The sequence below is a fragment of the Lithobates pipiens genome, unplaced genomic scaffold (genome assembly GCF_037356315.1).
Source record: "Lithobates pipiens isolate NorthernLeopardFrog02 unplaced genomic scaffold, aLitPip1_a1.2 Scaffold_8, whole genome shotgun sequence".
NCBI lineage: Eukaryota > Metazoa > Chordata > Amphibia > Anura > Ranidae > Lithobates > Lithobates pipiens.
In genome coordinates, this window is record NW_027507903.1 from 588,712,489 (window position 1) to 588,728,855 (window position 16,367).

At 41.8% G+C, this 16,367-nt stretch overlaps 1 protein-coding gene across 2 annotated transcripts in view; it reads left to right on the forward strand.

Annotated features, from left to right (window-relative positions):
• Positions 1–16,367, forward strand: part of RFX1 (regulatory factor X1) — a 72,841-nt gene that overhangs the window by 25,927 nt on the left and 30,547 nt on the right. The window contains exons 4-7 of one of the 2 annotated variants that reach the window (XM_077470444.1): positions 8,873–8,941; positions 9,659–9,754; positions 12,248–12,313; positions 14,744–14,839. In XM_077470444.1, the coding sequence (XP_077326570.1) occupies positions 8,873–8,941; positions 9,659–9,754; positions 12,248–12,313; positions 14,744–14,839 (327 nt within the window). The remainder of the gene's footprint in view (positions 1–8,872; positions 8,942–9,658; positions 9,755–12,247; positions 12,314–14,743; positions 14,840–16,367) is intronic. The other variant, XM_077470445.1, reaches the window with a different exon arrangement.

A 16,367-nucleotide genomic window follows, 5' to 3' on the forward strand; every position in this document is an offset into this window, starting at 1 on the left:
CCTCTTCTTCAGCCCCCACATCCAATCGCTGGCTAAATCTTGCTGCCTTAACCTCCGCAACATCTCCAGAATTTTCCCCTTCCTAACTAACAACACCACAAAACTACTTATTCACTCCTTAATTATTTCCCACCTTGACTACTGCAACTACCTCCTCACTGGCCTACCTTTACATAGGCTATCACCCCTTCAGTCAATCATGAATGCTGCTGCCAGCCTAATACATCTTACTAACCTATCCGAGACTGCTGCTCCTTTCTGCCAGTCTCTCCACTGGCTTACCCTACCCTACGGTATAAAATTCAAAATACAAACCACATCATACAAGGCCATCCACAACATCGCCCCCATCTACGTCACCAACCTCATCTGCAGATATCACCCAAATTGTCCCCTCCGCTCCTCCCAGGACCTCCTGCTCTCTAGCTCCCTTGTAACCTCCCTCCCATGCTTGCCTACAGGACTTCTCCGGAGCCTCTCCCATCCTCTGGAACTCCCTGCACCAGTCAGGTCAGCTCCTACCCTGTCCGCCTTTAGGCGATCCTTGAAAACTCACTTATTCAGGGAAGCCTCTCCCACCCCCACTTAAAAACTGTACTTGAGTCCCCTCCATCAGATCATCCCCTGCAGCCATTACCTTTTGTACCACCACCACCTCACTTTCGATTGTAAGCTCCACGGGCAGGGCTTCCTATTCCTTCTGTATTGAACTGTATTGTAATCGTACTGTCCTTCTTTTTATTGTAAAGCACTGCGCAAACTGTTGGCGCTATCTAAATCCTGTATTACAATAAGAATAATAAGAATATTATACAGTTATTTATTCCACACTACATACAGCTATTTCAAGCTATATAGCCATCATCCGTGTAGTGTATGGAAGCCATGGCTTCTATACAGTAGGGTTTAGACATGACAGATGCACTTTAATATATGTCACAAATTGCTTCCATAGTAGAGAAGTGTTTGAAAGCCATGTCAAATTTATTTAACTGTCTGTGTCTCACCCCCTCTATTTGTCCTGGTGACTATTGCTGTCAGCAAAACAGGAAGAGATAAGAAATCTTAAAAAGGGGGCACCTATTGTGGTGACAACTGTGCAACTGTTCAAGGGGAGATTTCCTTCTCTTTGGAGAGTTAAGCTGCCCATAAATGGATTGATATTCAACCAGTTTAGCAGTGAATTCTGTTGAACGGGACTGTTGGACCCTTTTTTACTCTGGCTGATCAAAAAAAAAAAAAGAGGTATCTATGGCCAACTTTTACTCCCTTACCCCCTGTTGTGTCTCAGGGATGGGAAGTGAAAGGAAATCTTCCCAATGGGATATAGATAGAATAATAAACTGAAAGAGGTTTTAAAGGATAAGTTCACTTTTGAAACATATTCCACCTGTTTTTGGGGTCGAACATGTAATGCCCTGTACACACGGTCAGAAATTCTGACGGAAAAGATCCAATCGGATTATGTTGTCGGAAAATCCAATCGTGTGTGTGGCCTCTATCAGACTTTTTCCGTCAAAAATCCAGACGGAAAAAGTTTGAGAGCTGGATCTAAAATTTTCCATCAACAAAATCCTATTGGGCTTTTTCCAATTGTTTGTAGAGAATTCCAACGGACAAAGTGCCAGGCATGCTCAGATTACATTATGAGACCAAAGCTAATGGCTACTAGCCTCTAGGTAGTCCTGTCGTATGCAACGAACGTCGCCTTGTTCCGAACAATTGGATTTTCTGACAACTTTGTCCGACCGTGTGTATGCAACCCAAGTTTTGCCAAAATCCGTCGAAAAAAATCAGACGGATTTTGTGGTCAGAATGTCCGACCGTGTGTACAGGGCATAACAAGTTTTCAGGATCTGCACCTTCTCTCGCTCACCCACCCCCAATCCCGTGACTGTGGGCAGTCACAATTTGAAAACAACGTAAGTGTGTGGGGCTCCGCCCACACGGCTACATCATTCATTCAGTTTCCTGGGAATGAATAGACTACAAGTACCGTCAGCCATTGCGGCAGAAGGCTTGTAGTTTTCAGTGAACTGCGAGGGCGCTGGTGAGCACTCTCGTAGTTCATTAATCTTCCTGCCCTCAGGTACCTGCTGCCCATATTGTAGGTACAAATAGACCAGTATCCTGAGAGTCTGCAGCATTCTGGCATTGCACTCATGATCTGCAGGCTCCTTAGAAAAAAATAAAATAAATGCACATATTTTTTTTTACCTGCAAAAGTACAGTATGTGCATTTACTATTTTTTTTTTAACGTGGTGAACTTTAGTTTTTATAATTTTTTCTTTTCTTTTTTGGCTTATTTTGCTTTTTGCCTTTAGATACTTTAAAGTTTTTAATTTGGTCTCGGAATAGAAGCAGCTTCCTTTTCTTCTTCACTATCCAAAAATAAACATACATTTTTATTTAGTTACTACATTCTGCAGTATAGAACATTGTTAGCTACCAGATAATGCTGCCAAGAAATCATAGAGGCAGCTTCCTTTTCTTCTGCACCATCTAAAAATAAAAAAATAAGATCATCGTAGATAACCTGAATGGAGCCTTTGTGCTCTAGCTTCAGTTCCTGAAAGCCACTTCCTGTCACAGGATAATGGCTCTGCTTCTTGGGATGTTTTACATTGTACTGATTGAGAAGGGAAATAAAATAATACAGTTGGTGAGGCTTGATCCTGAAATCAGGGAGTCAAGCCCTTTGTAACAAAGTGATAATAGCTTCAAAAAGGCACACAGAAGAGGGTACCGAAAATCAGACTACTTCTTATGGGAGATGGTTGCAGCAGGATTTTTAAAAGTTTAAAATTAATCTGTTTAATTTTAAGGTGAACTACAAAAAATATATAATAAAAAAATAATATGGTTCAATATTGAGTTGGCCCACCCTATAACAGCTTCAACTCTTCTGGGAAGGCTGTCCACAAGGTTTAGGAGTGTGTCTATGGGAATGTTTCACCATTCTTCCAGAAGCACATTTGTGAGGTCAGGCACTGATGTTGGACGAGAAAACCTGGCTTCCAGTCAGCGCTGTAATTCATCTCAAAGGTGTTCTATCGGGTTGAGGTCAGGACACTGTGCAGGCCAGTCAAGTTCCTCTACCCCAAACTCGCTCATCCATGTCTTTATTGGCTTGCTTTGTACACTGGTCCAAATCATTTGGTGGAGGGGGGATTATGGTGTGGGGTTGTTTTTCAGTGGTTGGATTTGGCCCCTTGGTTCCAGTGAAGGGAACTCTTAAGGCATCAGCATACCAAGACATTTTGGACGATTCCATGCTCCCAACTTTGTGCACCGGTGCGCTGTCCTGTTCCAACATGACAGCGCAGCAGTGCACAAACCAAGGTCCATAAAGATATGGATGAGTGAGTTTGGGGTGGAGAAAATTGACTAGCCTACACAGAGTCCATAGAACACCTTTGGGATGAATTGTAGTGGAGACTGCAATCCAGACCTTCTCATCCACATCAGTGCCTGACCTCACATATGCACTTCTGGAAGAGTGGTCAAACATTCCCATAGACACACTCCTAAACCTTGTGGACAGCCTTCCCAGAACAGTTGAAGCTGTTATAGCTGCAAAGGGGGGGCCAATTCAATATTGAACCCTACAGACTAAGACTGGGATGCCATTAAAGTTTGTTTGTGTGTAAAGGCAGGCTTCCCAATACTTTTGACAATACAGTGTATACCGGTAGGTCCATGTATATTTGGACACAGGCACAATTTTTGATTTTTTTTCAGGTATTTAAAACATATTCAAGCTATAGTTATATAGAGAATACGGGCTGAAAGTTCACACTCTCTGGTTTAATTTGAGGGTATGTTCTGTACATCCAAATCGGGGGGGGGGGGAGGGTTTAGGAATTAGAGCTCTAAAGAATAGCCACCCCCCCCCCCTTTTTCAAGGGGCCAAAAGTAATTGGATAATTGAATCAAAAGTTTCTTGACCAGGTGTGGGCTACTCCTTCGTTATTTTTTCATCAATTAAGCAGGTAAAAGGTCTGGAGTTGATTGTAAGTGTGGTATTTCCATTTGGAATCTATTGCTGAGAACCTACATTATACATTCAAAAGTGCTGTCCATGCAAGTGAAACAGACCATTGTAAGGCTTCAAAAACTAAACAAATCCATTAGAGAGATAGCAGCAACATTAGGAGTGGCCAAATCATCAGTTTGGTACATTCTGAGGAAAGAAGAAAGCATCCTCTCTATGGTAAAGAAAAACCCATTCACAACATCCATACAAGTGAAAGAATCTCTCCAGGAGGTGGGTGTATCATTGTCAAAGTCCACAATCAAGAGAAGAGCAAATACAGAGGGTTCACCACAAGGTGCAAACCATTCATAACCCTGAAGAATAGAAAAGCCAGATTAGACTTTGCCAAAAAATCTAAATCTAAAAAAGCCAGACCAGTTCTGGAAAAGCATTGTTTGGACATATGAAACTAAGATTAATCTGTATCAGACTGACGGGAAGAAAAAAAGCGTGGAGAAGGCTTTGAACAGCTCATGAGCCAAAGCTCACAACGTTATCTGTAAAACATGGTGGAGCTTGCAGTGTGATGACATGGGCATGCGTGGCTTCCAGTGGCACTGGGTCATTGGTGTTTATTGATGAAGACAGAAGACAGAAGCAGCCAGATGAATTCTGCAGTGTTTAGAGATATACTGTCAGCTCAGATTCAGCCAATTGCAGCAAAGTTGATTGGACAGCACTTCACAGTACAGATAGACAATGATCCAAAATACACTGCAAAAGCAACCCAGGAGCTTTTGAAGAATAAGAAGTGGAATATTCTGCAATGGCCGAGTCAATCACCTGATCTCGACCCAATTGAGCATACAGTTCACTTGCTGAAGGCAAAACTAAAGGCAGAAAGACCCACAAACAAATAAACAACTGAAGACAGCTGCAGTTAGAGCCTGGCAAAGCAGCAGAAAGGAGGACACCCAGTCTTTGGTAATGTCCATGGGTTCCAGACTTCAGTCAGTCATTGCTAGCAAAGGATTCTTAACAAAATATTAAAAATTAACATTTTATTTATGATTATATTAATTTGTCCAATTACATTTGAGCCCCTGAAAATGGAGGGACTGTGTAAAAAAATGGTTGCATTTATGTACTTGATATTTATGTTCAACCCCTTTAAATGAAAGCTGAAAGTCTACACTTCAAATTAATTTGGACTATTTTGTTTTAATTTTATTCTGGTGGCATACTGTGTCCAAATATAAATGGACCTAAGTGTATACAGTGTGTGTGTGTGTGTGTGTGTGTGTGTGTGTATATATATATATATATATATATATATATATATATAAATGAAGAAATGCTGTAAAGTAAAAATTGCTTTCAAAAATATATATTTAATTGTATATTGTTATCAATTTACAAAATGCAAAAAAATCTAAATCAAATTAATATTTGGTGTGAATACACTTTGGCTTCAAACTCACATCAATTCTTACATTTGCACACTTAGTACACTTGCACAAAGTCAGGAATAATGTAGGATTAGAGTCAGGTGTATGATTAACCAGTTATACCAAGCAGGTGCTAATGATCATCAATTTCACATGTGGGTTGGAACAGAAAAAGCTGTGTAGGAGGCTTAAAACTGGATGAGGAACAGCCTAACTCTGCTACTATGGTGAGGTTGTGGAAGATAGTTTCACGTCACAGGTCATATACATCATGGTAAGACTGAGCGCAGCAACAAGACATATGGTGGTTATATTGCATTAGGAACGTCTCTCCCAGGCAAGGATTCCAAAGCAGACATGGTTTTCTAGATGTGTAGTTCAAGCTCTTTTTTCAAGAAGCAGAAAGAAACAGGCAACATTGAGGATCTTCAACACAGTGGTTGGCCAAGGAGGCTTAATGCAGCAGATGAAAGACTATAATAAAGTCAATATAGCTGTGAAAAGCCTCTTCTGACTTTTCTGGATGATTGTGAGACAAATTTCTTACTGAAAAAAGTGGAGGTGGGGTTGTGCTATGGAGACTGAATACAAATTGAAAAGGAAAGCTGCCTCTACCAGATAATGCCAGCCCAAAAGAGATGGATTAAGATAATGAAAAAAGGATATAGGTAGGAGTGGCGCTATACCTCAAATGTCACGCTTTGGACTTTTATATGTTTTTTTTTTCACTAGTCACTATTGTTTTTAGATTCATAATAGCTTTATTTACCTATTCACTTGCTGCTGTTGGAAGTCTTTTTTAATGTGGATTTTTATGTGGAGATTAACACATCTAAACATTCACTGAACACTTAATATCACAAGGGGGACCCAATACCATACAGAGGGTTAAATAAATAATAGGGTTCACCCTTCATTATTCTAATAGTGAGTTTTTTACTTTATATCTGTATTCACTTCACCCATAAATTTAATTTATTTATTGTATTCTTACATTCTAGCAATCAATAGGTTATATTATATTTAAGGTGCAGCCACCGCACAGATCCTATTACGGTTAACCTTGTTGTTCTTGGGCAAATCCCACAAGTAAATCCTCGCATTTCTTTATTTTCCAACATTTGAGGTATAGCGCCACTCCTACCTATATCCTTTTTTCAAATTTCATACTGACTGTGTCAGCTTGAATCAAATAGTGTGATTTTATTTCCACACAAAAGATACAAAAATACGTACAAAAGTTGTATATTCAAATACAAAATAAATGTTGCTTCAAATAAGAACAAAGATTATAAGATGAAGTTGTTTGTTTCAAAAATATAAATTCAAGACATGTGCTTAACATGGCTGAAATATCCTTTGTCCTGAGAGCAGGTGTCTGTATGCAGATTTCTGTAGATATGTTAGAATTGAAGAGAAGAAGAGAGACTTCCAGCATTCAGCTCTTGACTTGAATAAACCCGACCCCTTTGTTAAATTTCATGCCAAACTAACCACTCCCATATTACCCCCATTATAACTTCCAATCCACTCCCCACAAGGGTGGAGGCTAGTAGTAATAATTCCATTTGACCAGCATGTCTAATTAACACCAGACACAAGAAGTGGGGGATGATAATCGGCCTGCCACAGAATGAATATACACATAGTTTCTCAAACAGAATATCAGTAACATATGAATTCCTTTTAAGAAAATATAACCAGAAATATCAATCAAAATGTCTTGACAGCTTCTTGAAATTGAGAACTCAGTTCAAATGTCAACATCTGTAAGTCACTAGCTCAAAAGACCTTCCACCCACACATAATTACAGGGGATTTCATAACTTCAGCTATATACTTATAGGACCAAATACAAATTTAGATATTAAGAATATAATAAAGACACATGCTTACTTCCCTTCAACATCAGATGATGTCCAGCAGTGCCATCAGCACAGAACTGGCGGAAACCAGTAGGACCCAGGTGTATTCATCTACTGCCTGCAGAATTCTTGCCAGAAGTGGTTTTCATGGAAGAATTGCGTCCAAAAAGCCATACCTCCACTATAGAAACAAGGCTAAGCGACTCAACTATGCCTGAAAACATAGGAACTGGGGTGCAGAAAAATGGCAGCAGGTGCTCTGGACTGATAAGTAAAATATTTGGCTGTAGCAGGAGGCAGTTTGTTGGCGAAGGGCTGGAAAGTGGTACTATAATGAGTGTCTGCAGGCAACCACGAAGCATAGTGGAGGTTCCTTGCAAGTTTGGGGCTGCATTTCTGCAAATAGAGTTGGAGATTTGGTCAGGATCAATGGTGTTCTCAATGCTGAGAAATACAGGCAGATACTTCTCCATCATGCCGTACCTTTAGGGAGGCGTGTGATTGGCCTCAAACTTATTCTGCAACAGGACAATGACCCCAAACATACAGCCAAAAAGCTATATCTTCTTCCTTAAGAACTGTCTTTGGCATAAAGAACAAGGAGTCCTGGAAGTGATGGTTTGGCTCCCACATAGCCCTGATCTCAACATCACAGAGTCTGTCTGGGATTATTACACGAAGAGACAGAAGGATTTGAGGCAGCCTACATCCACAGAAGATCTGTGGTTAGTTCTCCAAGATGTTTGGAACAACCTACCTTCTGCGTTCCTTCAAAGAATTGATGCTATTTTGAAGGAAAAGGGTGGTCACACCAAATATTGATTTGATTTGGATTTCTCTTCTGTTTACTTTTTTTATTATTAACTTTAATTGATAAAACTACCTATTAACACTTCTATTTCTGTTAATATCACACCTGCCTAAAACATTTGCACAGTACTACGTGTGTTGTACATTATTGTCAGCCTAAAGCCTCATACACACGACCGGACTTCCATCTGTAGATTTTTGTCCAAATGAGCGTTGGCCGTGAACTTGTTCTGCATACACAGGGCAGAACATTTTCAGCCAACCTTCACCAAATCGCGTGTTTTTTTTCCCAGCTCTTTACCGCCACCCTTTGGGCAACTTCTGCTATTGTTGGCTGTTGTTGTTTAGCTTTGGTTCTGAGCATGCATGTTTGTACTTTGGACTTTAGTCCGATGGACTTGTGTACACACGATCGGATTATCCTCCATCAGACATTTGTTGTCGAAAAGTTTGAGAACAGCGAACATCTGTCCGTTGAAAAACCAGCAATAATTGTCCGATGGAGTATACAGACGGTTGGATTGTCTGATTAAAACAGGTCCATCGGACCGTTGTTGTCCGATCGTGTGTATGGGCCTTTAACATGTATCAGGCACAGGGGCAGTAACATTAGTTGTAACATTTAAGTCCAGGTCAGGTTCACTTTAAATAAGCTCACAAAGTTAAATGTACATTATAGTTTCACTTTAATTTGTGTTACATGTCTTCGTGTTGACGTTTTCTTACCTGTTCTTTTCCTTTCTCCAATGCCGGCCTTGCCTTTACACTACAGAGACTGCTGGTACAAGCCAGGGTCCAGCCTAAAATAACTGCTGTGTCCCCTCTGCAGCTAGCTCAGCAAGTATGTCACCATGCTGTCACCAGTCTGTTATCTGTGTCTGTAGGCCCCATTGTCATACTATCCTCCAAGTTTAGGCCCCTTTAACACTTGTGCGACTTGTCCTGTGACTTGGGACTGCAAAGTCATGTGACAAGTCGTACCCCATGATTTTCAATGAGGACCGTTCATATCTGTGCGACTTCAAAGTAGTCTCTGCACTACTTTGGTCCAACTTTGATGTGACTCGAGGTCCATAGACCTCGAGATTACACAGGCATTGCTTCAAGTTGCGTAACAGTCTCGCGACTTTCAGGTCGTACAAGTGTGAAGGGGGTCTTATTAAATAAGTTACAATGTGCAAGGGGCACTAAACCAATCCATATTCATTTTCCACATGCCAGCAAACTGACAAACTGAAATCTGATTGGCTGCTCCATCATTCCTGCTCAAATTCAGCCAAATTATCTCAATCATCATGGTTCATGTGAAATAGTGGTCATCGTGTCTTATGCTGGAACAGGATGGGAGGCTTTTCTGGAGACAGATCTGTGGTCTTATTGGGAACATGTTGATTAACATAGTACCCAGCATGCATTGGTGTAGTGACATCTCATCTAGTGGAGACATACATAGATTTTCCATTACATTGTTCATCTATTCTTACGTGTATCTAGGTTTATGAATTGTATTTGGTTCTGATTTCAGACTGTTTGCTTTTTTTTTCCCCTTCTATGTTAGCGTCTGGTGGTGCAGAGCACTCCGCAGGGTACCAAGGCAGCACAAGTCTCTCTTGCGGTTCACACGGTGCAGCAGACGGCACACTCCCCACCTGAGGTAGGTACTGCCCATCCTATTTCATAGGAAATCTGCAGTTAGAGAAATAATACACCTGCTGATCTTCTGAGACCTAAAAGGAAAAGTACAGCCAAAGCTCAATTGGCTGTACTTCTCGTATGTTTCACACAAGCACAGTTAATTTTGCACTCCTGTGTCCCGTTTTCAGCAGAGAGCGGGCTGAAGTCTGCTCCCTGCTGACGTCACAGAGTCGGTCCAGGCTCCACATCGTCATGACCACGGAGTCAGGATCCGCCCAGATCCCTGGACCAACACCTTGCTCAGCGTCTCAGCAAACCGCTGAGAGCCTGAACCAGCTACTCCCATCCCCTCCACAGCCCAGTGCTCCAGTGAGCGAGGAGGGGGCAGAGCAAAGAGCTGTGACTGACAGTCACCAGCTTTCTGCTCAGGGAGCTGTGAGAACCGAGTGATCACAGGTGTTCGATCGCTCGGTTTTCAGTGTTAGAGGCGCCGTGGGACAGATGCAGCATCGGACCAATTCTGCATCCACCTAGGTAAGTATGAATCAAAAAGAATAAAAATACCCATACTCCTCTTTTAAGTGACTCCCCATTCTAGCTATACCCCTTTGGACTCCACTCAGATCAGCAGGTTACCTGGTCCAGAAGTTGCTGCCTACCTCAGGCCAAACAGCGCTCTTGGAGCTGGTGGGCACACATGGTACTGCACATACCTGTATGTGACCTATTCTCCAAAAATCTACATAGAAAAGCTGTTAACCAGCAGGCATACAAGTAGACACGTTTTCCTTAGGGTTTTTTGACAAAAGCTGCTCATGCATACAACTGCACAGCCCCTCCGGCTGATAAGAATACTGGAGCTCTCAGTGCCATAGGAATGAGGAGGGAGAGAATTATGTAGGATCGTTTTTTCTTAAAGGGCCATTTATACCTATGCTTTTTTAACGCATGCGTATTAACACACAGTAACGAATTTACACAGGTTAGCTAGTGTTTTAAATAGCGTTAGGTCACATCTATGCAATGTACTTTGGGTGAAAAATTTCATATACATTTTTTGATGTGTCAAGATGAATTCCAGGCATGGTATATTGTTAAATAGATACAATTGTCCAGCTTGGTACCAATGTAACTGTGGTATTCCATACCTGGCTGATGCCCCTAGGAGCTGGAAATCACTGAAGCTGACACCACTACTCCAATCATCTCCATTTGTTTCCAGGTCCCATTGTGAGCTGCTGGCCTGATGCATTGTCAACAAAGGAGGCTGGCCACTCGACACAGGCACCATTCAGAGAATGCTTTGCATTTTCTGAATGAATGCAAAGCTTTCTCTGACTGAGTGAAGTGGAGAGTGTGACATCACCAGCCTGCCTTTCTGCCCAATCCAATCAGAGAAAGCCTTGAATACATTTAGATGGTGCAAAGCGTTTTCTGAATCGCACCTGTACTGAGCGGCTGACCTCCTGTGTTCACAGTGCAACCGGCTGGTCGCCCGGCACGAGACCTGGAAGTAAGTGAAGGTCACTGGATTAGCAGTGTCTACTTCTGTGATTTCCAGCTTCCATAAGTATCGGCCAGGTATAGTATATACATAGTTACATTGGTTCAGCTTGGACCAATGTAACTATGTAAAAAATATACCATGCCTGGAATTCTTCTTTAAAGGCCTATTGGTGACCGTGGCAGCAAATGACAACATATGTTACAAATATGTTTACACATGTAAAACCACATTAGGTTTGAATGTGAATCTCTTCTATGTATAGGTATTTTCCAATACTTTCAGATAATTGACTAGAAGTTTCTATTTTGAAATCTCAAGTTTCAGTTTTTGTTTACTGGCTCCTTGCCTCTTAAAGTGTTACTAAACCCAGGAGCCTGCATTCATTATATCTGGTCTCCCACAGTACAAAGAACATGGAAATGCAATACTTTTAGTAAATATAAACTGCTAAATCCCTTTTCTCATCAGCAGTATATAGCAGTCTTCTGACTTCTATCAGTGTCTGGTTAAAGCTTGTAGGAAGAGTTTTCTTTCTGCTCTGACTGTCCTATGGGGCTGCATGACCCCTGACCCTCTGTCTGGACATTGCTGATTGGCCCTGTGCTAATCACATGCACCCTCCCAAAAAAAAAAAATCTCTAGCACTACACACCAAACTGAGCATGTGCAGCTTGTCCCCTAGCCTCTGTCCTAGCAGGAGATGGTTTGGGGACTGTGGAAGAAGGGGGAGGATCATAGAAGATAGGATCAAACAGACTTTTTACACAATGCAGAGGATTAACCCCTTAGGTTCCACATTGAGTATAACAAGCATGCTTTACTGCATATACAGTCTGATTTTACTGTTATGGGTTTAGTAACACTTTAAGTTGAAGTAATATTATCGCTCTCTGAAGATGTTACAAATTGAGTTTTTAATATGAATCTGGAATGCAAAGTGAGAACTCTTGTTAGGTACAGGGGGTTATTTTTGCAGTATTACATGGATATTGTCTTGTGTTGCAGAGTGACAGTTCTCCGCTAAAGACAAGTCAGAGCCAGGCACTGGTAGTACATGGAACTCCACAGGAGGTAGGTAGAAGCTATATATTTTCCAGATACCGAAAGCTTGCCTAAGCATAACGCTCTGTGAACGATGGGGCTGTAGACACTGTACTTTGTTCTTCCTTTAACTGGTTCAGATCCGCACTATAGCTGAATGAGGGCTACAACGCGGACCTGTTTTGCTGGGAGTACCTCTATTGAAGTCCTCCCATGCCCGAGTGGCCTGCACGCCCCCTGCAGGGCACGCACAGTGCGCTATGTAATCAGCGAGTCTATAAGACTCGCTGGATCACAGATCGGAGTAATGGGTCGATCCCGACTCCTTACCACGTGATCAGCTGTCAGCCAACGACAGCTGATCATGTGATATAAACAGAGCCGGTAATCGGCTATTTTTTCTCCTCGAGTTGACAGTGTGAGGAGAAAAAAAAAGCCGATCACTGGCGGCTGTGTGAGGGACATGAGTCCTGATCACGGAGAGCTGCAGCCAGCTCATCTGTGCCACCTGCCAGTGCCACCTAGCAGTACACAACAGCGACGCCTACAAGTGTCCACCAGTGCCCACAATCAGTGCCTCCTCAACAGTGCTGCCCACCAGTGCCCATCAGTGTCACCTATCAGTGCTATCTATTTGTGGTGCCCATCAGTGCCACCCATCAGGGGCCATCAATGCCATCTTGTCAGTAGCCATCAGTGCCGCCTTATTTGTGCCCATCAGCACCGCCTTATCTGTCCTCATCAGTGCCGCTTTATCTGTGCCTATCATTGCCGCCTTAACTGTGCCTATCAGTGCCCACCAGTGCAGCCTCATCAGCGCATATCAATGAAGGAGAAAAATTACTCGTTTGCCAAATTTAATTAATTTTATAACAAACTATGCAACATGATTTTTTTTTTCATAAGTTTCCATATTTTTTTGTTTGTTTAGCAAAAAAAAAAAAAAAGCAGATGTGATTAAATACCACCAAAATAAAGCTCTATTTGTGTGAAAAAATTATAAAAATGTAATTTGGGTACAGTGTTGTATGACCCCGCAATTGTCATTCAAAGTGCGTCAGTGCTGAAAGCTGAAAATAGGTCTGGGCAGGAGGGGGATTTAAGTGCCCAGTAAGCAAGTGGTTTAAGAAAGTTTCTGTGTGATTAGATAACGTTATGTTTAAAGCAAGCCTCTTATGACTTTAAAGTGTATCCAAAGACGTTTTTTTTCTTAAGATTTGGATAGAGCAGTGAGAGATTAGAACCACTGTCAGGTTTTTATTATGTCTGTGCCTTTGTTAGGGAGATTCGGGGGGGGGGGGGGGATTTACTATATATATATAATTTGCACTTTTTAATTTTTTGCATTTGCACTTTAATTGTTTAAATATAGAACATGTAGATTGTTACATGTTGAATGAATATTGTAGGCAATGGCACAGTGTTTATATGGTTGAATTGATTTTATTATCACATGTGTTAATAGCAGGGAGTTCATTACCACTAGATTGCAAGATTTTTTAGATTTGCGCTGCTTGCTTCTTTTTTTTTCTTGCCTTATTAACTGGTGATTCACAGGTTTTGAGTGGCAGCAAATGTAGTTAAAGTCCTCAATCGTCCTCTAAAATGGCTCTAGTTTTTCCTTTTGTTTTTTGAAGATTTACCATCGCTTGGACTTAACGTTACTTTTTGTACCAATGACAATGATCACCAGTACTAACAGAGAGAGTGAATCTCCCCAGCATGAACAAAGACAGCAATATAAACTTGGCAGGAGTTTATAATTTCCATACCCTATTAAAAACGTAAAGCAGAAGTTCGGGGCTTTAAGAAAAAAATAAACATTTATACTCACCTAGGTGGATGCAGCATCGATCCCCTGCGCTGAGTTATCAAGGACCGCTGATCGCTCAGTTCTCCCCCTTCGCTCTGAGCAGAGAACTGTGACTGTCGGTCAGCATCTCTCTGCTTTCTCCTCCAGTGCTCACTGGAGCACTAGGCTGTGGAGTGGGTGGAAGGAGCTGGCTCAGGCTCTCAGCAGATCTCTGAGAGGCTGAGCCAGGTGCCTGCCAGACTTCTGGGCAGATACCGACTGGTTAGGATCTTTCCTGAGCCTGGCTCTGCTGAGTGACGCCAGCTGACAGTGAGCTTTAGCCCGCTGTTGGCTGAAAATGGGTCACAGGAGTGCAGAACGCACTGCACTCCTATAATCCATAGGAGAATGGCTTTGGCCACACTTATCCGTAAATAAAAGATTTTTCCTTTTTAAATACACTTTAACATAAATAATATGTATTAAAGCTATGGGGAGATTTACTAAAACTGGTAAGTAACCAGCTTCAAACTTCAGCTTGTTTAGTTAAGCTTTGACATTAAAACCTTGCAGCTGATTGGTTACTATGCAGAGCTGCACCACATTCTGTGAGCACCAGTTGTAATAAATCTCCCCCTGTGTGTTCTGACTGTTGTCTCTTCTTCCAGCGCTCCGTTGTACAGACAACGCCTCAGCCCCAGAAGTCTTCTCCAGTGCACCAGCTCAATGTCCAGGCTCTGCAGCATGTCCAGAGCACATCCGAGGTAAGGTTGTGTTGTCTTAGGGCTGAGGTTTTATTGTCTACTACATGGGTCTTCAAACTATGGCCCTCCAGTTGTTCAGGAACTACAATTCCCATCATGCCTAGTCATGTCTGTGAATGTCGGAGTTTTACAATGCCTCATGGGATGTGTAGTTCTGCAGCAGCTGGAGGGCCGTAGTTTGAGGATCCCTGGTCTACTAAATCAAAAACTTGCTAGACACTGTTTTATACAGTTTGGGCGTGAATTCAGGAACTTGTGTTTGATTCTCATGTTTACATTTTTAAAAGGAACCTGATGAGATGGAAATATAAGAGCTACATTGGTGCATGTTCCAGGATTGTCATCCTTATCCTTCTTTCACAACTTGATGTCACTGCCATGGAACAAGCATTAATACATTAAACAAGTCAGCAAAAGAAGCTCCCAGTATTGTATTCTGACAGCTTCCCTTTAAAAGCTTTAGTGATTTGGGTCATACCTATAATGGTACACTTTATGGCTAAAAGTAATGAGTCCAGGTGTTTCCAAAAAATTGTACTCTTCCAACCTTGTGGCAACAGTTTGGTGAAGGCCCTTTTCTGTTGTAGCATGATTGTGCCCTTTGACAGCCAGCCAGTTCCAAAAAGATGTGGTGTGATGAGTTTGGTGGGGATTGGCCTGTACAAAGCCTTGGCCTGTACAAAGCCCTGGCCTCAACCCAACTGAACATCCTTGGGATGAACTGGAACACTCCTTGCGAGTCAGGTCTTCTCGTCCAAAATTAGTACCTGACCTCACAATTGTTTTATTTTTGGCTGAATTGGCACAGATTCCCACAGACACAATCCAAAATCTTATAGAAAGCCTTCCTAGAACAGTAGAGGTTCCTATAGCCGCTGAGGGGGTCAAATCCATGTCTATGCCCATGGTTTTGGAATGGGAGTCCACTGAGCTCATATAGGTGTCCTGGTCAGGTGTCCAAAGACCTTAGGCCTTGCAGTATTTCATCCACACACTTGCTATAGTTTTTGTCAAACCTTACCATACAAATGTTTGACAACGGAGAAGAGAGATAACAGAATTCTGTAATGAGAATAAGGGGACATTCTCAGTGGGCTCAATATTTAAGTTATTATTTCACCATTTACGTTAAAGTAAATTTTAATGCAGCTTTAATATTTTCGCGCACTTGCCCCTACATATCTTTGTTATTTTCTTATTTGTTCTGTTTTGTTAAGTATACCATTAAAAAACATTTTTTTATATCTGTTTGATAAGTAAAAAAAAAAAAACCTGTTGATCCTGCCAGAAATAAAGATAACTTCCTGTGCACTCTGTAGTGTTATCAGTCCTTTCCCTCTGTGAGCCACAGGACAAATCTCCTCAGTGTTGTGTAGATGGGCAGATGGGGAATTGTTCTTTAGGGTGACAACACTGTTTCAATCTTGTCCCCTTATCACCCTTTGGTGCAGTGAATGAGCGTTGTCACCCTAGGGCAGGAAGTGTGTTCCTGGCAGGATCAGTAGGTGAAAATAAAGGGTGAAAAGGC